This window comes from Ooceraea biroi, chromosome 12, assembly GCF_003672135.1.
Source record: "Ooceraea biroi isolate clonal line C1 chromosome 12, Obir_v5.4, whole genome shotgun sequence".
Taxonomy (NCBI): Eukaryota; Metazoa; Arthropoda; class Insecta; order Hymenoptera; family Formicidae; genus Ooceraea; species Ooceraea biroi.
Window position 1 is genome coordinate 7,154,352 of NC_039517.1, and position 24,954 is coordinate 7,179,305.

The 24,954-nt window shown below is 39.4% G+C and overlaps 1 protein-coding gene across 1 annotated transcript; it reads left to right on the forward strand.

The window, feature by feature from the left end:
• Positions 1 to 4,376: 4,376 nt before the first annotated feature.
• On the forward strand, positions 4,377 to 22,487 carry LOC105284188 (neuropeptides capa receptor). Its single transcript, XM_011347518.3, has 6 exons — positions 4,377 to 5,132; positions 12,932 to 13,022; positions 13,824 to 14,023; positions 16,871 to 17,113; positions 20,758 to 21,100; positions 21,308 to 22,487. Exons 1-6 carry the CDS (start codon positions 4,856 to 4,858, stop codon positions 21,564 to 21,566), a joined length of 1,413 nt encoding a protein of 470 aa, XP_011345820.1. The 5' UTR covers positions 4,377 to 4,855; the 3' UTR covers positions 21,567 to 22,487.
• The last annotated feature ends 2,467 nt before the right edge of the window (positions 22,488 to 24,954 follow it).

Here is a 24,954-nt window from a genome sequence, read left to right on the forward strand (position 1 = left end):
ACCGGTATAATTTTTATACAACAAACTTGAATTTCGATGTTCTAAATACGTGAGTAAAAATCTTTACGTCACGAATATCAAGGGCGATTCAACTTTTAGAAAAAAATTTCAGAGAATTAGATTGATTTGGATGCGAAGCTTTTTATATAAAAATTCGCGAGTGAGAGAGTGACCGCAGTGTTATTACCTCAATTTATAAAGTTTACAGAGAAGTTGCACATGACTTTGATCCTATTTTCCGCGAGACAAGTCTTCATTGTTAAACATCTCGTTTCATTGTTACACCGAGTACTTCGTTTAATAGCGGACGATAAAAAAGTGCGATAATTAAAGGAGAAAGAAACGTTTTTCGTGTCGGTTGCACGGAGAGTTTAATTTACCGAAACTTGTCTCAGTTTCGCTAGTCTGGTTTTGTTTGTCCTAAATGGACCTTTAAGTGAGCATAGTGAATCAGCCTAAACAAAATCGGCACGAAAATGAAAACGACACGATAACTAACTATTTAAAAAAAGCCTCTCGTGTCTCTCTTTTATAAAAGAAATTTACCGTCTCGTGAAAGGGGCGATATTTCGTCTCAAAAACACCCTGTTCGAGTTAATCAGAATATTCTCATTGTATCTTCGTACACGTGCACGCACATATATATATATATATATATATATATATATATATATATATACAGGGTGTCCCGGGTTTTAACCGACAAACTGCGGGAGCGTATTCTACTAGTGGAAATAAGAAAAAATTCTTATATCGAGTTTGCTTAGAAATGCTTTATTACAAAGTTATAAACCAATATTGAAAAGAAATATCAGATAGGTAACAACGGATTTTTTCACAAAAATAAAAATTATCTACGCAATGATTTAGTGACGCATTTCAAAATGTTGTCCTTGCACATCGATACAAGCTACACATCGACGTAGTACAGAATTTGTTACGGTACGACATTCCTGAAAATTTTGTTGCATCTCAGTAACTGAATTAGTAATTCGTTGCTTTAAATCTATCTGGTACTCTCCTGTTAGGAAATCTACGTTGATACTCTCGTACGGCAACTCGTGCATTTCCGTCACAGAATCCGTACACGAAATGAATATCAGTGTATTCCTCATTTGAAAACACTTTTGGCATTCTGATAGTAATTGCTAGTTGACACGACGATTGAAATCTAACAGCTACTGTTGTGAAAGTAACAATCGTACTGAATCGTTTCAACATAGTGAACATGAATACATGTGAATACACGTAACATAAACATCTTCGACCTTCCAAATTCTACACTATGTTCCGTTGTTACTTATCTCATATTTCTTTTCAATATTGGTTTATAACTTTGTAATAAAGCATTTCTAAGCAAACTCGATATAAGAATTTTTTCTTATTTCCACTAGTAGAATACGCTCCCGCAGTTTGTCGGTTAAAACCCGGGACACCCTGTATATATATATATATATATATATATATATATATATATATACACGTAAAGCACACACACATACAGAGAAACTAACGAGATACGAAGCATAGAATGGGATGTCGCACAGGGTGCAGTTAGTGAGTTAAATATTCGTCGCACGTTCGGGCATCGTAAATATTCAGAATTAATATTTCCGCAAAACGTGTTCCTCTCATCTGCGACGGATTACGTACAACGAATTCACGATTAATGGGAATTCCATTTCTCAAGATCGAGATTCACATAGTTTCGCATTTGGTTGTATAAACTTATTTAATCTCGGAGGATAAGTTATCTCCCTCTGCGCAAATTCCGCAAGTAATATCCACCTGGAAAAACTTTCGTCGTATTGAAGCGCCTCGTTGTGAATTATGATATTACACTTACAACGATATGTTCCACTGAAACATGAGAAACGATCAATGTTAAGATGAAAAAAATCTTATCTATTATATTATTCGTTTAAACATGTTAAACAAATCTGTACGTTGTGTGCGCATTTTTCTTTATAAAAGATTTGTTTTTTGGAAAACCAAGTGCTCTCACTCACTGCCCGCGGTGCAATATCCTTACAGATTTACTACTGTCAAGAGAGCTCTTGCGTAAAGAGTAAAATATTTTCGTCGAAAGAGCGTTTATTTAAACGCGACAGATAACATGTGTTCTACCACAGCAAAATTGTTCACTTCGGGCGTTTTATATATTTTTCCATGAATCGCGAATACACGGGAAACGGTAACAGGACAACATACGATATCCTGAATTACATACAACAAATTTTTAATATTCTACGGAAATCATAGTCATTCTAACAATAAGAAATGAACCTTTTCTTGAGTTTGTAGAAATAATCATACAGCTGCCAGAGAAATAATGTTTTCTCTGGCAACTTTTATGTATTATAATATCATTTCTCATTAGGTTGAGAAAAGATTCAGTTCAACATGATAAGCTGCTCATAATAACTAATACAATTCCACATATAGTAATCAATTACAATCAAGATTTGTGTCAAGAATAGGATCTCTAATGACTGCGTCTAAGGTACATCAAGATCTCATCTAGATATCTTATACAGATCTAGGTGATATTTACCCAAGGATATAAATTTGCCAAAGGACGCTCTCATTAATGGTGCGTGATGTAATGTAGACACGCAGTCACTCGTGTGCACATGTTAAAACGTCAGCAAAGTCACTTCGGCAATAAATGTCACGAGACGCAATGTACGATTATAGCATCCGGTAACTCATAATGTCCAATAAATTACGTGTGCAAATCACAGTATCGAGTAGAATGACGAACGTGATCTCTATGTAGAAGAGTGTCCCTGCAACAACGTACGGCATATTATGTGTCACATAATATGATAAAGAGACAGAGACATCGGCGGAACACGGCAAAATAAATTTAATGATTTAAATAAACTGCAACAAAACGAAGCACGAAGCGAAGACTGAAATTTACTCGTTGGGTAAAATAAAAGATGTGGCGATAGGAGCGAATTTCATCCACAATTCCGTTTTAAATGCAGGCAATTAAAAGAGCTTTGTGTGAAATCATAAGTTATCATAAATTACTTTTTACTTTTTAGCACTTTTAGTAGGGAGAATAGTATCAAACTGTGTTCAAAACTCTCTGATAATGAAGAAAATAAATTATCACGATGTATTGCATTGCCCTTTGCCAAGGGGCGCCTCGACTTTCGAAGAGTTTATGCACAGGAAATAGTGTAGACAATCTGCAAACGATAGTGACACAATCAGGTCGCTTTTCACATCCTTGGGGGGAAAGAAAAAACGAAAATCGATGTATTAAATCTGGAGAAATATACTGAGTTTCGTGCCAGCGAATTAAAAGAAAAAGATGAGCATACGAGAGAGAGAGAGAGAGTTTTTCCTTCCTAAAAATTTACTTCACGATCACGGCAGAAATAGCTTTTATTCGGAGAAAAGTCACGCAACACAACGTACAGAACATTCGACGTGGTTTTACTAAAAACGAAACTTTTAAAGAAAAGTTACGTGAAGTGCTTTAGAAATGGTATATATTAAAGTGCTCTATTTAATTTCGACGCGAGATTGAAACTTAGAGTGCGTTTCGAAATATTCCCGTTCACTTACGTATGTGTACGTATGTGTGCACCTGTGACTTTATATAAAACATTCAATCAAACCATAATGATACAAAGACGATCCGTTATTGATGCTAGAATTGGAAAGTGAAATAACTTTGTCTTGATATGTGAAAACATGCGAGCAAATTGTTCAACGTATTTCAATAACGTATTTCAATAACGACAAATAAATGATAGCAATCAATACGAATAATAAAATTCAATGTTTTATTTAACAAATTAACGTGATATAATTGAAGTTGCTAACCAATCAGTTCAAAATATCAAAATCATTTTTATTCTTAGATAGGATATTGTATTTTTATACATATTTCGAAAGCCGCTATTGAGATATATTAATCGAGTTGTATCATCCAAAAATTATTGCTGAAAACATAGGCGAAATATTATTAAATTTCCGATTCTGAAATCCAATATTTCCGAAAACAAGATTTCCGTGAGAACGGATTTCATTAAATTTATAGACATTTATAGACATCTTGATTTATTTTCTCACGTATGATCACATTTCCCGTTTCCCGTTAACCGCCGATAACGGATCACTGCGCGTTGAAAAACCTCCCCATAAATCTGATCGACGTTGATGAAAATAAATTGTTACAAAGTATCACGGTGTAGTTTAGTGACGGTCGTTTAGAACAATATGCGCCGAATAATCGAAATACCTTGCATGCGGCGTGGGATCCCATTGGGCGAGTGGCGCGGCGTGCTCTATCGAGGGGGTTGAAGTTAAGGGCTGGATGCGTGGTGGATGGGCGCGTGGTCCGACAGAAGACTAGAACGCTCCGCAGCGGCCGTCATTTGTCCACGATCCGTCGAGTGGTACGCTTTTCACTCTGTTATTTTCACGGTGTAGTGTCACGGCCGTTTTTCCTGGGGAAAACGTACGAGCCTGCTCTCGACGGTTTCCACCCTTCTGCCGTTTCAACCGATCAAAACCAAATCGGCGGGGGAAAAAAAGAGGAAACAATGAGTCGCTGGTTAAGGGCGACTGGATGTACGCGTGGAATTCGATTTGACGTGCCGGGATCCGAAGAAACGATCGAGTATCCGTGGTGTCTGTGTGTTCGCCGATGAGGATATTACTTTTATTCAGTGCGGTCATCATGATCATCGACCGAAGAAGGAACGAGAGATAACTCCACGGATAACTTCGCGCGCGGGATCGCGCACGGATCGCGATCGGATGACTCGATCAGCGAAATTGCCCGATATTGCGGCGAAACAACGATCGATCAAGCTGACGAGATCTGTGAATTATGGAATTTTCGGGCCGGTACCTCGTGACCATCGACAATATCACGGAGCTGATGAATCTGAGCGAATCCGAGTACGTGAAATCGATTTGGGGCCCGAAGAATCTGCCACTGACCCTCGTCCTGCCGATCACCATCGTCTACATCCTGATCTTCGTCACTGGCGTGTTCGGCAACGTGGTTACCTGCATCGTCATCAGGCGGAACCCCGTCATGCAAACCGCAACTAACTACTATCTGTTCAATCTGGCGATATCCGACCTGCTTCTCTTAATACTCGGTGAGTCATATAAATTCATTTCTTCTTTCTTCTTAATTTCTTCCATCGACATGATCGCTCGAGCTACAAAAGACGTTCTGCAAACCCGAACACCAAGGCGTACAAGAATTTATGAATAATAAAAAATGTTCATGTTATTTAAGTTTTCAGCGCGTCTTTTATTATCTTGTTATTGAAATAATTTTGTTATTTAGCTTACAGTTTGCGCAAATGAATATTCTTAGCGCGTTTTATTCTATTTTGGATTAACTATGCGAGTTACAAAATGCTTGAAATTTTCCTTTTCTCGAAAACTCATTATTGTTTGCAGAAAACAATTTACTACAAGTTCGCTTAAATTATCTAGAGAATGCTCAAAATTTCCCTTCCTCCGTGAGCTTTATATCACTTGGAAGAACAAATTAGTGCACGTTATCTACTCGAATTATAGAGTTTCATATATCCTGTACCTTCTCTGAAATTTACGGCTTGCAGTGGATAAATTAGTGTGACTTATTTATTCGGATTACAGAATTCGCGAAATTTCCCTTCCCTCTTCGGGAATCTACTCCTCACAACGCGCTTCCTGATTTATTCCCGATTTGTCGGAAGCTGCTACGTGCACGTCTGACTTATCTCATTTCATTCTACTTGACACCGCACGCGCGGCTAGAATATCGCGGAAGCATGACTTGCCCGACACTTTCGATCCGATATGCAGTCATGCACGCCGGTCTTAGCTTTCGTACAAATCAACTTTTCTGTTGCTTTTGTTATATACACCGTCACTCCGTCCATGCAGGCAGTTTGCAGATCGCGAAGAATTCACGATTCACGGTTGCATTTTATCAAACGCTAACGTTTCGTTGTCATTCTCAATTAGTTAACCGTAAGCTTCATGCCAGAGCCCGATAATTACTCATGCATTTAGTTTGCGTAATCTCATTAAAGTGTTTACACCGGGCTGCCAGTGATGGACTGATGAAATACATAAAAAAAACATGTATATGCGTGTGCACAAATTGTCCATGATAACAATTGTTCATTTCATAAACGGTACTTTATCGCGATTCCGTTCGTTTCACCCATTTCCGTTACATCGCTTTGATCGGGATAATTATATGCGTAATGAGTTCGCTTTAGGGGACAACGATTAATTTAATCAGTCACTTTAATCAGCTGCAGATATCCTGCGTTACCGCTAGAACGAATACGCTGTCGCATCTTGGGCGGGCAAAGAATGATCGCATATGTTGCTATGTAAAACAAAAGTTACAGTGTTCCAACTATTTGCGTTTTTTGATATACGGCCGATAATTAACGAGACCATGCGTATACACACGCAGCATGCTATTTCATCTACTATTAATTATTCGACCGAAAGAGCGGCGCGGGCGTCATCATGGCAAGCCCGAATTTCGGTTATTTTCACCGTGGCGTCGCGAGAAAGAACTCAAACTCACAACAAATACACAGATAGAGAAATTTCAATTTCCGTAAATCACTTTCACCATTCGGCAGATTAATCTGACAATTAAACGCGATCGCCCGCGTTAAATAATTCGAGGACCCTTGCAGCGTGTGCATTACCAAACAACCGGCGTGTTCGCTTTTACGTGTCGTATCTTTTTTATTCTGCGCGACTTGTTATCAAACTCTCGTGCACTCCCACGTACACCGTCACAGGCGCATTTCCCGATTCATTACGCTTTTCGCGAACGAACGGATTATTTATTACGGACATTCCAACGACGGACATTGACGATCTACGAGAATATATTCACTGCGAGTGACCGTTGAATGCTTTCTCGTGTAGAGACCGAGGATAATCGTATTTCTTTATTATCGTTCCCCCAGCAAAGATCTCCTGAGATTAATCAAGGGTTATTTCTCCCGTGTGTATTAGATAGAAAACCTACACGACACTTATGGCGTACAATCACGGACCGTTGGATCGTATCGACTACAGATATCGCTTTTCTTTTCGTAATAAATAAATCGGGCACACAATCTGCGGTAAAATGCCTCAGTCTCGCCTTCTTCTGTTTGCCTGCTTCTGACAACTCCAGGCGCAATTTCATCTTAAACAGTCTATTTATCAGGATTACAAGTGTGATCAACGACGAGCAGTTCGGATGTTGCTTGAACGGCACGGTACCTTAAATGAATGCGTAAATATAGCGGGAAACCCAGTTCCTATCTCCGCAATTTCTAATTTTCTCGGGCGAACGAGAGTATGCGAGTATTGTCCACGTAATGCTCCTTCGATCCCTTCGTTTTCTGATTGTTAACAGAAATGTTTTGTCCTTCACTCGAATTTTTCCTTTTCTGAGTGCGTAACCCTGCGCTCTTGCTACGCCGATCGTATTCTCGATATTTATACTTCGCGAAGCGAAAATTTATATTCGCTTCGTGATGCGATATCGTGGAACCTGTCAAAACGAAAAAATATGAATTTCATGCGTCAGCTTTATAAAGATGATTTACGATAAAATGTCATGAAACGATTGCTTAATATTGAATAAACAGTAGGATCACGGAAATAATGAAATCAAATTATATAATTATATTTGATATCTCCGGGGATCTCGCGTTCTCTCTTTTTGATACTTTTTCTTATAATTTACGACATACTATTCCCTCCCTTTTTACCACATAATCCCCGGTTAATATTTTTCGCTTGATAAATCTGAACGCTGCAATATTTTTGAACAATAAATGGACCTGTCTGGGCCTGTCAGGTTTGCAAGAATGATTAACGATATGTCAAATATTTCCGAACCATTATTTAATGTTGTAAGAAACATGAAGAATATCGTCAATATCGGTTCAATATCATTTTCCGTTTTCGTAAATCTGATTCTGAAATGTAAGCGAAGTGTATCTCCTGGAGATATTTTTGCATCATAAATTCTAGCACTGAAATATCTCATAGGATGAGAGATAGGATGGGAGATTTCATAAGATGAACAATGGAAACTACCCTTGTCAGCTTGTAAGATCGATTAATCAAGATCTCGACGACGACGACGACGATTAGCGAACATACTGATCCTGATACTGCAAGCTCGCCACTTAATGTATATTGTCTTCAATCTCCGTAACTTGTGGATCCTTAAAACATGCATTTTGCGGAGAATAATTTTTATTTCCTGCTGAGTGACTCTTCGCATTCCTTGATCAACGTCGAAGATATTTTTATCTCGTGACAGTCATGCATAATATCTTTAGCAATAAAGCACGACAAGCTCGCAGGTAAGGAGTATAAATAATCCGATATATATCGCAATTAAAGTCACGCAGCCAATATCGAGCTTGAATTCATCGTTCGCGTCCTTCAGGTCTTTCTCTTTTTTTTCTCACGTTCTTCTCGAATGCCGAGCATTTTCTTTCCCGACGGACAGCAGCTGCTCGAAGTTTCGAACATTGTTCGCCTTTAATGTCGACGTATATTCGATTCCGCGGTCGTGTTCGATTGTTCAGCCTTATTCGATATGCAGCGCGCTTTTGTGCTTCGTGAATTTCTCAAGTATGCGACTAATGCAGGCAGATCAAGCAAAAAGCGCTCGGGAATGCTGTCTCCATCTTTTTGCCAGTTTTAATCTGGTCGAGCGGAATAGTCGCACGAATCGATAATAATGAATATCGCATCAGTATCGGTATCAGTACGAAATTTGGTCTATACATCTATTTTTTTCTTAAGCAGAGAAGAGAGTGCTATAATAAAGTAGTTGAAGCTTATATCTGAACGCGAATGCTCTTTTCATATTCTCGACGTGCTTAACACGGGCTAACTTAATAAAGTAACGAAACTTTTTTAATGACTCTGGGGATTGCAGCCAGAATGATATCTCCAGATAAGTTTGTTATCGCGGAGATTAAGATTCGGGCCGTGCTTAATCCGCGTATCAGCGCACTTCGAGAACTGTAAATGCCGCGAAAGTTTCGCGGCGAGGAAAGTGGCAAATGAAAAACGACACCGTGAAACACCATGAATCACAAATGAGTACGTACTCATTTAAATGCAGAAGCTCGTCTACGCGAATATGTATGTATATCGAATACCCATGGTGTGGTAATAACGCCTCTCAAGTATGATCGCACATGGTAGAGATTCCGCGCACCTGACGTACAGGATGTCTCAAGTTATCCACGTACATATTCCTTGTTTTTATCGGGAGAACGCCCACCTTTTCATCAGTTTATGAAAGTTTGATTCACGAAAGTCATTACATTTTCGATGACTCGAAAAACTCGAGAACTATTCCCTGAACGATTCTACATTTCGACGTTCGTCAATAAAAATTGTTCTCCGAATGTGACATGCTGTATATATACCAACATCTATATTGCATTTCGTCGTGCACATTTCAGGTTGCCGAGAAAAATGTGAGGAAAACTTGAAGCACTTCGTATCTAATAAGCCACTCTCTCGTGAGAAAAACTTCGATCTCGTGACGCAACGTCATCCCGCATTTGCGATTTCGTCCGAGAAACTTCTCTGATTACGGCAACACTTCGCGTAACGAGAGAATGCCCAGAATCGAAGAAATTAATTGAAAATTTAATTAGAAGGTTGGAGAAGAATATTTTCGCACAAGTATCGCGCGAATAACGAATCCGCAGAGTTCTTGGCATTTTTTCCTTTCCATCTTTTCAGAGTAGAAAGGACAAGAAATACAAAAAATAAATAATAGTCAGTGGTGTTTATATTGTCAAATTGACAACAGTTACATTTGTACATGTGCAACGAGAGCCTTGAGCTCTCAATTCCGAGTCATAAATTTGAAGCTGTCAAGTACGAATGATTTGATGTCCTCATTATGGCATTAACAAATCTATTGTGAAAACCAGTGTCTATGCGAGAACACGTTCTATCGCGTGATTTGAGGATTCGTCACGTACTCGATATTAACCGCGAGTTAATGGGTTTTGTGATCTCCTGAAGTCGGGTGAAATGGACGATTCCGCGCAGCTAATGCGATTCCGCCGGACCTTCAATTAATTACGATTTGCAGCGATCTTCGCAGCGGTATCTATCCTCGATGCGTACGCGAGCATCTCGAATGATTGAACGAAAATCGATAAAACCAACACGCTCGTTATACAATCCGCGTCAGCTGTATGTATCGAATTTCATCCCTCTTAAATCTATGCATTATTTTTCTTTTAGTATCACGAGAGAGATTGAGAGAGATATGAAAGAATCTTCGAGGGTGAATTATGATACATGCTATCGATTCTCAATCGAGAACATAAAATGAGAGGTACAAAATTTATAACTATGAGAGAAAAACGCGCCACGCCAGAAGATTTAGTACATCCCACTTAAAGGAAAGATCGTTTTCTATCATATTATCATTAAAATATAAATTTTCAGATTTTCATATACTTGAAATTTCTTAATATTTCAGAATAATATTCTACGTTCGTATGAATTATATTTGATTTATGCAATAGACATTATGATAATTATTGAAAAGATGTTCGTGCACTAAGGATGAGAGTCTTCTGTGGTAGTCCGCATAAAAGTTATCGATCAGCAAAAATGCGTCGCGCGCGCGAACATCGATTAATAAAATTTAAATACCATAGGCATTTACTTCACGTGGCATATTGGGATATAACTAAAGCCTTAATGGCGTGATATTAACCCGGTCCGCTAAAGCTTTTACCTGCTTTTACCGTCAAACTATGCTGTAATTTTACGATGCGAGATGCGTTTTAGCGACACCCAATACAGGCATCGAGGTAAATCGTTAAATGAAATGTCGCCTTGACACTATATGCCTTGCATGATTCATGAGTGCGTTTTATGTTTTCAACACCTGTAAATGTATCAGTACCACCGGCATCGACCCGCAAAACGTACAAGAGATAGAACTAGCAGCGTTAGATAATGCATGCTAAATAGGTATTATTCCATAAAGTTTGCATACATTATCAACTTCTCCATTTCCCATGTTCCTGACTTTGGATCTCTCTCCTTTTTTGATCTTCGTGCTTAGCCCAAAGATTTATTCTTTAACACATTAATACTACAGCGGCGATTACTGTGCGCGTGCAGTACGTACATCGCATATTTATCCATGATATTATGTTGTTACACATGAACATTAATCTTTTACGTCCACTATATTTCCTGATTACTTTTGAAAGCAAAATGCATGTAAATGAAACAATTCAGTTATGTTTCTACATTTTTTAGCATAAGTTATTTTTTATAATTTTGTTCCAATTAAATAGCTAATTTAAAGATGAGAGAGATTACACATCAAAAGCACGTTCCAGTTATGTAACCCGGATATTAAACCTTATGCAATGGCACGTGTTTTCGTTATTGCTCTCTTTTCAAGTACAAAATTAACATTTGCATTCATAAAGTTGTAAAAATGGTAGTTAGAAATATATTTCTACGTTATGATGAATACAGCTCACTACAACTTGAAAATTTGTCACAATTTTGTACAAGGTTATTTTAACATGGTTTTTATTGTGCCTCTCATTTTAATATAATATAACGTAATAAAATATTGTAATCAATCGTAATAATAAAGTGTTCATTTTTAATTGAAATTCAACGTTTCATATGCAACGATCCAATGTAATAAGCGATGTGCGTTCCGGAACTGGCAAGCGTGGAAAAAATATAAGCATACGCTATATCGGGCGCAAATAACGCGTAACGAGTCATGAAATAATTTGCGGTGACAGGTAATTGCAGCATGGCTTGTAAACAGAATTAATTTCGACATTTCGTTCGGCTGTTACCGTCCAAGAAATTCTAACAAGAGCTTCTCGTTCGTCATGGGACCGCAATTAAATTTCTCTCTTTCTCTCTCTCTCTCTTTCTCTCTTCACGACAACGATGATCTTATATAAAACAAAATGGTTTGTCTTTAATTTTAATTTCGTGATCTGTAGCTGTATCGATCTCACATTTTATCTCGTGAAATTTTCGGCAGATGTTGCGTCATTATAAGCTTATTACGAGACAGACGCGAGTGTGACATGTGACGCGTTGCGGAAATCCTTAGAAAAAAAGTTTCGGAGAGTTCTTTAGTACGTCGGGGGAATTAAATTCAAGGCAGCTATAAATCTCAACGGAAGCTGATTTACAGCGGATTCCCGAATCGTAAATTAGGGCATGGGCTGTTCCAACCTGGCGTTTTATAATTAACGTTATTTTAAAATAACGTGGTGATAGAAAATTAATAAAATTATCAAGAAAATTATGATAAAAAGCAGGAGAAATCCTTTTCACAGGCTACATTAAATTAATAACGGTTGAATCTTTGAATCGCGCGTTTATTCGTCTGCTTCGTTTACACGCGTAAACGAGGGATAACTCATTATGATCATCTATAATTATAATTGCGCTAACGTTTAATAGAACATTTAATGTCGCTTTTTACTCTTACGTTGCTTGACATTTTCCCGCTTGAAAAACTTACATCTCGCGTTCTTTGTAATCTCTGTAAAAATAATTAATGCAGCAGAGAAGTAAATAAAGCAGTTGAACGATGCGCAATCAATTATTATATTACTCTCTCTTTATAGCTCTCTCCTCGGGAAATAAATTTTTACCTAACCGAGATAATGGTGCCAAGATAACAGACATAGATTGAACACTAAATTGACAAGGAGTAAACACTCTTCTAATATCGATTTATTCCTTTACTCAATCCACGTTTATGAAATTACACATACAGATAAAGATTCGATCATTAATTAATAAAAATAATAAAAATTAATAGAAATTAATAAAAATAAGCAATACGTAAAACTGGCCTATTTTTGATATTTCTTTCTGTTTCCAGGATTGCCCAATGAGTTGAGCGTATTCTGGCAGCAATATCCATGGACACTCGGAGTGGGTTTGTGTAAGATACGAGCGTATGTTTCAGAAATGTAAGTTTAATTAGAATTATTTATTATTAGACAAAGCGATACTGTAATACAGAACTTTGAAGACTCGATAGATTAATTATAAATTTTTTATCATAATTCTGTAATGTGTATAGCAACTGGTAGTTTAATATTTTTGTTATACGCAAATTGAAAAAAATACAGTCGAGCAAGTTCTCTTAGTTAGATAAATTGCATGCCAGTGCAGATAAAGCTTAAAAGTATGCACATAAATTTGAGAAAGGAACGCATACACTGAAGTAAGCGTAAAGTAAATTAACATACTACATGAAGAAGCCTCAAAGCTATATTAGTAACAGTAGTTACTCGGAATGCATTTTATTAGTTTACATTTAGATTACGTCTGACATATTCCACGCCGCAACATCAAAGATGCTTGAAGGAATAACGAGAACATCTTATCCTCAATTACAATTACAAGATTTTAATAACGATTATGCAATTATAAGAGGTATTAATTTATTTTTAAATTAATATATTTCCGCTGAAAGCTTTCTCACGTTTTCACGATCACAGATTTATCTTTAGTTGGATATTAAGATTTATGCGTTTTAAACTTACAGTTTTTGTTTCCTTAATTTAACGTTTTAAGGTTTAGAAAGAAGCTTTTAAACACTTAAAAGTTCAAGTCAAGTGAAGGTAGAGATATATAATCTAATATTATAATAATGTTTACCTTCTTTTAGAGTTGAAAAATTAAGGCACCGATCGACATCGCGCAAATACAGGCAATTATAAAATATCCCAGCACGCGATTATAAAATCGCCTTTTTTTATTTTAAGGTCTTCTTACGTGTCCGTGCTAACGATAGTGGTGTTCTCGTTGGAGCGATACCTAGCGATATGCCATCCTCTACATCTGTATGCAATGAGCGGACTGAAACGACCTGTACGATTCATCGTGGGTGCCTGGGTGCTAGCTCTTATCTTCGCTCTGCCCTTTGCCGTGTACACCACCGTCAATTACCTCGAGTATCCACCAAGTGAGTGTCTCTTACCGTGAGTGCTAACAGTCAATCTACTTTTTCTATTAAATATGATATAAGCCGATCACGACCATTGTGACATAAGTTGATATAAGTTCGGACTGAAAGAAAACTTTTGAGATTTAAAGATTGAATGACTCCGAGAAAGCTCAGTGTATGATACAATTGTTTGAACAGTTTTATAGTTTCTCTATATAACTCGATGGTAGCTAAATCAGTAATTTTAACAACATTACTGCAAAATCTCTGCCTCATAAGAAAACTCAAAAGAAGATTTGATGAAATCTACAAGAAGAAAGTGCCCGAAGAAAACTTTCGGGAAAGAAGAACATATATGATGTTTCTATCAGTCCTCCGATGGTCTTTTAGATCGATACGCGGATGTACGGAGATCATTTGAGGAACTGAGTACTCCGAGTAAACGTATGCACGCAGCGCGTTTGCGATCTACATCTAATTATGGCTGGCCTATTTGCTCATCATGAGTACACTCGTGGCCTAGCGATGGATAGACTCGTTTCAAGCAGACGCTCGTCCAATTAAGCGGCATACTTTCAGCGAGTTTTCCGAGATCTATCTATCTATCGATATTCGACTATCGATAGTCAGATAAATTATCAAATAATTTATCAAAAGTTGCATCTTGAAAATCACGTAACAAAAATCATAAGAATACACGTTACATAACTACGACTTACAGGAAATCAGAAATAAAATATAAAGAGAAGCAACCTTCCGTGTTTTGTTCGCGAGAATTCACACATTTGTTTCAATTCCACGACACGATTCTGTTTTGCCTGGATCGTTTTCTTCGTGAGTGAATGTTAAGCTTTATTTTGTGAAAATGGCCATCCGCGAACGAACTGCGACGTATGGACCATGTCTGTATTCGGCGCAAATATGCCGAATGGATCGTTTCGCCGCAGATTTCCGGTCGCGGCTTAACGCGAGCGGTACCTCCGGTCGTGCTCACGGCACCGCGTGCATTTTCCAATTTCCATGGTAGCATGCACAGACTGCAAAAAACTGTATTAAATGGGATTGATAGGAAGTCGTTTCGCGAGAAGAATTCTTTAGTTACAAAATCAGAAATAGCCTCCAAATTCTCTTCTTTCAAAACAATTAACAATCTGTTTTATTCTATTCTCTTCTTTGTCTAGTTAATTATGCTTAAGTAAACTTAATTTAGTTTCTGTCATTACTCACTTGCTGTAATTTTCACGAAAGGCAGCTGCCAATTAACAGAATTTCTCATTTTCATTTTTCAGAAATTAAAATACGCTGAAATGAATATCGTTCAATTTCTCATGTTGTTACATCACTTCAAAAACACTTCGAAAACACGAACGGATAAAAACGACATATTGGTTTCGCGAAAGAGGCACATATTTGTTTCACGAAAGAGGCACATATTTGTTTCGCGAAAGAGGTGCTCTCAGACGCGTTGTGTGCAGCAACATGAAATTAATAATATCGAACGCGGTCGCTCTTTGGAAATTCAATGAGAAACCGGGGGCGGACACGAGGACAATACTTGTGCGTGCGTGCAGCCGCAGTTACATTGCACAAAAGGAGGTACCTTTATACGGGGCGAATTAACGTTTGTTTGATACCGTGAACGATACCGACAACGGCGACCTGTGAAAATCGCGATTACCGTACTGGAAAAAGCCGCGTCCGATCGCGCGAAAAATTTACGACATATATTCCGCCATATGGGCAGTGTACGAGTTCAGCAGTGGCGAAGAAAAGCGGAACGCATTTATTCCATATGCGAATACGGTAAATTACAAAGCCCTGCTTTCGTATCGCACTATCGTATCGCAATTTGCAATTCGTCTCGATGAAGCGGAAAAATATATATCACTGTTATTATAGAGTGCAATCGCAAACCTGATCGCGCTGTTGAAATAGGAAAGGATCGCAATGAATAACGGCGACGTAAAGAACCCAGTATGGCGGTCTTGCATGACGGTAGTAGCATTTTCAGATTTTTCATCAGCGATGTTCATCGCGAGTTTCACCTATATACTGAGACGCGTCTCACCTTAAATTGCAGCGATTCATGATCCTAACGGTGTACTTGTAACGTGCGTTTGTTACGTATGACGGACACATTAATATCGCGTTTTATATTTCACGTAATCAACGGCGGAATATCGAAAACGTAAAACGGGGTAAGAAGCAATTAAAATTATATCTGATGAAGTGACATAATTAAAAGTTTTGTTTCGCGATAATGCGGAGCTCAATGTCGCATTAGCATTTCAGATCGTTATTAACGGGCTTTGCGATACATTCAAATTAAATTAAAACCAATACTTAATTTATATCACGAACTTAATTGCAAGATCAACTTTTTTGCTTTGATCCACGCGCGCACTGTAAAACCTGTGAATTTCGAAATCCGAAATCTGTGCTCCAGCGAAATCCCGTTTAAAATATTGAAATGTTACATTTTACACACATTGCGCGGGTAAGTGGCAACTTCATTGCGAATTGATTAGTCAGAACATGTTATAATGCGTTTCGCACTGATAGAATTTAAACCTTTTAATCTAACAGCTGCAACGTGCAACCGAAAGATCGCAATGAAATTCCAAGCGCGAGAGAATTTGTATTTCCGGGACACTCGTTTAATAAAGCTTGTGCATTGAAAATCCGTCAGATTAAAACATTTTTGATAATTCGCGGCTGCTTATACGATTACTGGCTTTCTGTCATTCGATCGGAAGTCCGGTGAATTTTGCAAACGAGATGCCGGCACGCTCATTACAGATGTTCGTTACAAAGGATCAATTCATTCCACGAGGAATTTAATTCGCTTCTTGTATTTGCTCGCAGGATCAGGTCGCCACTCCGAGGAGTCAGCAATGTGCGCGATGTTGCTGCCCAACATGCCGAAATTCCCGCTTTACGAGCTTAGCTGCCTCATATTCTTCCTCGTACCGATGCTGTCCATCGCGGTGCTTTACGTAAGGATGGGCCTTCGAATACAAAATAACGGCCTCGGGCGCAGCATCGAGGGTTCCGTTCACGGAGAGACGAAGCAGGCTCAATCACGAAAAGCCATCATCCGAATGCTCAGTAAATTTCCGTCTTTTCTGGACCACACACAAATGCACATATACACACGCGCGCGTGCACCCGTCCGCATACGCATACGCGGGGAATGTGTGCACATGCACAGGCACGTAACACACAGCTACTGTGTAACCCCCGTAACGCGTCCCATTGAATTTATCACGTCGCGCCGCGAAATTTTATTTCGATCTCGCGTCGTTTTTATATGCCCGCGGCGTTTTATTTCGTGCCGTTATGTTTTATAAATTGTACACGGTGGAATTTCAGAGTCGCCATCAATACGCTCCGCACGCGCACGCGGTACACATTCATTACGAGGAACGAAGTTAAAAAGTCAATTAAAGACTCGACATGCGGGCGCGACGCGGTCGTTAACTGTTTTCGAAATAGGAAAATTCCGCCAAAATCGTGCCGCATGTGATGTACGTTTCCGGTGTGTATGTGTGTGTGTGCTCAAAGTTGAGATTTATGTCCGGATTACACAAAACGAGAACCATTCCTGAATTGTACAGAATATAACACCTCCCATATAATATCCCATAACGTCTCAGAACATCCTGAGTATATATTCTGAGGATAATCTCGTTTTGTGCAACTATGACTGTTCGTAAAATATATGAAAATTCCACCTAATATGTTCGCTACTACGTGTTACACATGTGAGACATTATGCTCATTTGTCAGGGACAAAACTTGAGCTGTGATGAGGGATCGTTTCGAAACTACACGCTGATAGTGAATATGTTAATATGTATGAATATGTACAGGGTGTCCCGGGTTTTAACCGACAAACTGCGGGAGCATATTCTACTAGTGGAAATAAGAAAAAATTCTTATATCAAGTTTGCTTAGAAATGCTTTATTACAAAGTTATAAACCAATATTGAAAAGAAATATCAGATAAGTAACAACGGATTTTTTCACAAAAATAAAAATTATCTACGCAATGATTTAGTGACGCATTTCAAAATGTTGTCCTTGCACATCGATACAAGCTAGACATCGACGTAGTACAGAATTTGTTACGGTACGACATTCCTGAAAATTTTGTTGCATCTCAGTAACTGAATTAGTAATTCGTTGCTTTAAATCTATCTGGTACTCTCCTGTTAGGAAATCTACGTTGATACTCTCGTACGGCAACTCGTGCATTTCCGTCACAGAATCCGTACACGAAATGAATATCAGTGTATTCCTCATTTGAAAACACTTTTGGCATTCTGATAGTAATTGCTAGTTGACACGACGATTGAAATCTAACAGCTACTGTTGTGAAAGTAACAATCGTACTGAATCGTTTCAACATAGTGAACATGAATACATGTGAATACACGTAACATAAACATCTTCGACCTTCCAAATTCTACACTATGTTCCGTTGTTACTTATCTCATATTTCTTTTCAATATTGGTTTATAACTTTGTAATAAAGCATTTCTAAGCAAACTCGATATAAGAATTTTTTCTTATTTCCACTAGTAGAATATGCTCCCGCAGTTTGTCGGTTAAAACCCGGGACACCCTGTATATGTATGGTATCTGTCGTCATCTCTCTTGCATACAAAATCTTCACCGAAAACCTTATATCGATGCCAATGCGAAATGCACAGTTCAAACTCTCGATAAATTGCTGTAAGGGACCTGTATCGTGATCGTTAGTTTAGACACGAGATTACAGTCGCTGTAGATGAGAGATGTCAAAATTCCGCGAGGTAACCGCGTGGTTTTCATTTTCGCGCGCGCGCATCCGTGGACCGACGATGCTGAAGATCCGCCGTGTAATGCGATGACGTAACGTCAGATTTCCAGCTCGCAAACCGTACATTGTTTGCGAAGTTAGCCCGATCTCGCATCAGCCTCATGATAGACAATGCATTTGACCTCAGCTTCATCCCTTGTTAACGAAGGTGCGAACGATATTTTTGTCTTTCTCTACCAAATCAGCTTCCTCGACCTGATGAAGTTTACAGTTAATAATCTATGAATGATATCGGTTCAATAAGGGATTTACTTAATCACTTCGAAGTGTGATGCACACGTAACCCAGATCCTTTTGCTCTTATCCCATTTATCCAAACACATACGAAGATGTGAACCAGCGACGCGTAATGCGAAATGGTATCTCGTTTTCGCGACGCGTCGCGGAGAAAAATGGTGTTCTCTAAAAGGTTCTTCGAAAAGGGATAAAAGTATGCTGGTCGCATGTAAAAAAGGATTTTGCCCAGATATATGTCTTCAACTTCACGTTGAATATGTTTAAGAGAAAAATACGGTTCACGGTTGGTAGAATAAAATCTGAATATTAAAAGACGTTAAAATATTGGATTCTTGCGCAGATACCGTTTAAACGATAGTTCAGATCTACTGGAGTTTAACTGCTTATTAGTCTGTTTATCTCTGCTTCTTTTGCTAGCTTTATTACACGAGAAAAATGTTCTCGGTTTGCATAAGCAAATTTTGTATAAGCTTCCCTCTCATAATCAATGTCATTGTTCTATATCGCGTTTGCAAGCCGTGTTAAATATCCTTGCGCGACAGAGTGAAAGATAAGAGAGCTGTATCGATTAATCATCGAGCTGCTGCTGTTGTTGCTGCTGCAGCTTGCTCTCACATTTCCTTAGCCACGAAGATAACGCGCCTCGGTTAAAACCTATAAGGCTGTATGCATCGACGTAAATTCACCGATTCACGGCAGCATAATAACGCGCCCGTCAGACGTCCAAACGCGAAGGTATAATAAATTACGGCAATGCGCGAGTTCGGAATCGCATGATACGACAGCAAAAGTGCTATTTAAATATCTCCGCCTTCGCATTTCGCCGTTCGCATCCGCCAAACTTTTTTCTCGATACCGCAGATTTATCCTTTTATGTAAATTCTCTGGCGAAACGCAAAGAATGATACTTAATCTTACCGTTCCTTAGTCTAAACTATTCGAAACTTATTGGCACGATAAAAATTAAACTTCCCTCCTGGCAACGTTCTCTTAAATTATCGCCGTTTCTAAAGAGAGAGAGAAAGAAGCAGGCGGAAGTAGAAAATACGCATTTTTTATATCGCGCGAATACATTTCCATAATCGATACAGAATACCAATAAAGCAGAATTTCCATAACATCTGCATTCGTTACGGCTGGATAGATATCACATGGAGTGTGGTGGCAATCGATGAGCTTACAATCGCATGCGGCATCTCTGCATTCGTAATACGCCTGCCGATACGAGGCAGAAAGCGATTTCAGGTTCCTCGGTAATTCTCCTGACGAATAAACGGATCTAGCAAATTAAAATGCACGGCGAAAACTTTTCTTGCTCGCCCATTAATTCCGTTTAACTTCCTCTTTGAAAGGGAAAGTTTTGCGTTTGATGAGATACGCGTCCAGCTTTTAAGCAGGAAGCTTAAAAGTACTAATTAAGACGAACTTGAGAACTTCATCAAAAATTCGGTACGGGATTTCATTAATGGCATGTTTAGTACTGACGTCAAGAGCCTGATACCCATTTTCGGTAGAAGCTACTCAATTCTTAATACCACTTCTGAGATATTGATATTATATCCTCTCTCGGCGCACCACGTACATTTCTCCTTTATCCTCGAAGCGACAGTAAAACGGCTACGTGAAGGATACCGATGACTTCATTCCACAGGTGCGGTCGTGATAACATTTTTTATCTGCTGGGCGCCCTTTCACGCTCAGCGCTTGTTGTACGTGTATCAGGTGTCCGCCTTCGACGATATTAACGACTGGCTATATCCGCTGGGCGGCTGCCTGTACTACTTCAGCACCACCGCGAACCCGATCCTGTACAACCTGATGAGTGCCAAGTACAGGATAGCATTCAAGAAAACGCTCTATTGCACACCGACCAGTCCCGCCATCACGAGGGATGATCTCAGCAGTATGAAGGACAGCACGGTCTGTGGTTGTGGGTCTAGAAGAGGATCCCAGGTGGTTCGCGTGAGAAGTGTACATTATCAACATAGCATTAGGTAAGTGCAAGTGCAACAATTTTAGCGTCTACCGTTGTCACTTGTTCAATTGTTACAAGAGAAAATTCCCTGAAAATGTTTCGAAAATTCTTTTGTCATTTCTTGAGGAGATACTTTCTTCTACTTAATGATTCTTGATTCTCGCACTCAATTTCGTGTAATTAATCCTGCTTCCAGCTAATCCCAATTTTCGTGTTCGCTTCGCAGATGCCACGCGTCGCATGCGAGCGAGATGCTTCGCTTGTCGTCGAGACTGCGTCTCGACGACGAGGACGACGAGGTGAGCCACTGCGACATGGAGAAGTCCATGATAAACCTCCCGAGTCCCGACGTGCAGCCACCGAACACGAGGAACAAGTCATCATTCATCGTGCGGTCTAGCAATGGCAGAGCCAAGTGTCAATCCACCAGCGAAAAAACGATGGACGGTACCACAGTGACTGTGGCGAACGAGACGTGTATCTGATGCACGGTTTCTCACGGTGGACGAAGAAGAAAGAAACATTATGGGAGGATCGCGAGGGTCACTCTTGATCCGGGTCTCGACAAGAAAATGCCGTGTCGCTTCCGCATACACGACCAGGCCGACGTCGCGATCGGCTTAGGGAATGACGCGTGTCATCTCACGCTGAAGAACGATTACCGCAGGAGGATGTGCCGCGACGTCATCATTCCCGCAGGACATGCCCGCCGCCGGAATGACAAGCCGAATTTTGCGGAAAGTTGCATTTGAGTGAGTGTCTCCTAGAGAAACGTGGAAAGTTGCATCCGCGGGGAACAATGCTGTGTGTCAAGAGAAACTGGGAATGTTTGGCAGGAGTTGTGCTTATTTACCAGTTGTCAGACATCAGTGTCTCCCTCGGCGAAGATTTCAAAGTTAATTAAATCCTGCACGCGGAATTAGACTGGTTAATTAGCACGAGCGAGTCGTGCGTACCGGTCGCTCGCGCCTAACAAGGGAACTATACGAGTGATGAATTTGAGTTGCAGGATGAGACCGAGTGCGGTCTGATAGAAGCAGATCTCAGGTGTGCGCAGTTCTCTAAGTGCAGAAGACTGGAAGGAGAATGGTGCGAGGGAGAGTGTTTCAAGTTGTTGATTGTGTGTAACGTAATTCGAAGCGACAACAATCGATATAATCCAAGTTAACTGTAACTTGCAAAGTAATATACATATAAATTGACTTTTGGCCTTTTGATTATAATTCGACGGAATCAATTAAAAGTATTGTAACGCAGTTTTAGTATTTTTAGATATTTTCAGGTACGATTACTTTTCTATATTATTTTATAATTACTTCGCAACTTTCTTGAAAAATAAGTTAAATTTCTAATACTTTTTATTACTACCGTCGTATTATATGCTTCACGGTTAATTTTTGAACATATTTCTTAACGCGTCTTTTGTTACATTCATTTTAACACATTTCAGAAAGCAGATAGCTCTTAGAGCTATGTGGGCTGCTAGTCTCATGTTTGCGGAATATATTAAATCCAGTTGAATCCATGAGTATCTCGTCTTATACGCTCCATTTCATAGAGCTCCTTTGTAACGTAATTTAACTCGGTAATAGCACCTGTATTGTCCGTCCGACAATTGACTATGGTCGGACATGCAAATGTAGGGAAAATAATGGGAGCACACGGAGGACGTATGATTTTTCAGAAAACAATCGTGAAGATGGCACGAGTGATGGAGTACTGGTCTACCGAGCTGGAGTGCGAGTGGATTTCTTTTCGGATTCGACGAAAGTGATCGCACAGACACCTGAGGAATAAACGCTCGATAATGGGATGCGAAGCGTGGAGGAACGTGAGACCCTTTGGGAAATCCTCGATCCGTCATGGAAAAGGGATAGATACTTAGACCTCGGCTTATCTGGGCAATGACGATCGAACGTGCTGCAGGAGGCTCCTCTGTGAACTCGATCAACAGCGTTTTATAAGCGCCTTACACGTGTGTTACGATCAAAGCGGACTACCATCCGGATCGAATGAAGCTTTCGCCAACGAATAAACAGACCTGGTGCCTCACGTAAAAGAAAGAATCACATCAAGTGTTCTTCCCGAGGGGAGAGAGAAAGAGAGAGATAGGAAGAGCTCATTGCGCTTGTATTTGGAAAAAAGTATTCGCGTTTGCGTGTAAACCGCCGCGCCGTGCCGGAAGAAGAGGGCTTCATAATGTATTCGTACAGAAGATTGCTGGCAAACGGGATTTGATACCGGTGGTCCTGAGGAAACATCGTCGAAAGAAATTACTTTTCGTGCCTCAGGTACGAGATGAGAGATGCGTAAGAGACGGATGCTGCCTGACAGGGCGGGAAAAAAAGGGGGAATAAAATAAAGATGTATCTCGAGGCTTTCATCCGCGTGGCCGCCCGGGATTTTATTGTAATCGCAGATTTTCATTCCTGCTACATTTCGGATGAAATGAACTGTCGCTGAGATGTATCGATTATCGAGACCACATCGGCAGACGCTCGAGTGAATTTTCATGGTTTTTTCCCGCTTTTTTAAGCTCCATACTCGTTCGCGAGCAGCAAACACTAGGATCGATTAAAAATTCTTGCGTGGAAAAAAGCCGCCTACGGCTTTCGTGTGGATTCGCGTCGTGAAACCGGAGCGAACGGATTCGTTTTAATAATCTGTACATTGTGGAAATGAATAAGACCGTAATTGTGAAATATGATTGGGATACAATACGTGGGATTATGCTAAATTAAATGTGTTGCTTTTCACAGTAAAATCGCTCGCATTTGCGTCACGTTGACACGTAGATGACGTTATAAATGAAAACGCATCGTGCTGTGACGTCGTTTACTTTACCGAGAGATGAGATTTCAATGGTACCGTAAAACGCGTAATCTGGCGTAACAGCGATACAGTTGAAATACAACTGCTTATTACTTATATTACAAACACATTGCAGGAGAATGCTCCGGTCTAACAGTGGCGACGCGAAATTGAGATTTCAAAGTAAAACGATTGCGGAAACATGATTACAGGGTCTACCGAGCCGTTTGACATTATCATCCTTTGCTGATGCAAGCAATTGTAGAAATCAGAGGCTTCGGCGAACATCTTTAAATGCCATCATCTGTCTCCAACCTTTGAATGAGCGACAAGCGAATTTATATTTCGAACATCTCCGAATTCCTATATCACATTGTGTCAAATTTCCCGAAACATTAAACCTGCAAAATTTTCACGAATCTAAATGCAATTGAAACCTCGATTAATACCTGCGCTCTTGAATTTAGGTAATCTTAAAATAAAATCGCGAAAATAGATCGCTCTACAATTGCAAGAGGCCGTACTTACACACCATGTACTGTTGTGACTTCTCCCATGGCATTAGAAGTGGAAACGTTTACCAAAGGTTCCCTTTGCAGAAGGTACCTGGTGCTTGTTACACAAGCATCCATGATAGCAATGCCCCTTTGGTTTCTGATCGAAGTAGGTAGCTGAATACCGACGTATTTTCTTTCAAAGAGATTATAATTCAATCAACGCGGGATTAAAACGAATGTTTCGGATACAATCGCTTTAATATCCTGTTGTTCTCTATTTGATTCTCATTTTTCAAACGTTTTAAGCGTTTGATTGTGTGAATATCTCTTCGAAAATTTGTGAACTCTGTTTATCTCGCCAAGTTTTAATTAGTAGATGAATATTTGTACAAAATACACGGAATAGTGATAATTTTATTAATTCAAAGTCGCGCATTTTTAAATTTATAGACATCCATTTAACAGTGAACGAGTGTACTGAATGTGTATATGTAATTAACAGAACTTGTAATTTTACACAAAGTTTTCGAACGACATATATATTTATACGTAAGACATTGCACAG

Bases quoted from the DNA above. Each gene is read 5' to 3' on its own strand.
- LOC105284188 (XM_011347518.3), top strand. From the start codon at position 4,856: ATGGAATTTTCGGGCCGGTACCTCGTGACCATCGACAATATCACGGAG. The intron at 5,133-12,931 runs GTGAGTCATATA...TTCTGTTTCCAG, and splicing joins CCTGCTTCTCTTAATACTCG to GATTGCCCAATGAGTTGAGC. The intron at 21,101-21,307 runs GTAAGTGCAAGT...TTCGCTTCGCAG, and splicing joins CATTATCAACATAGCATTAG to ATGCCACGCGTCGCATGCGA.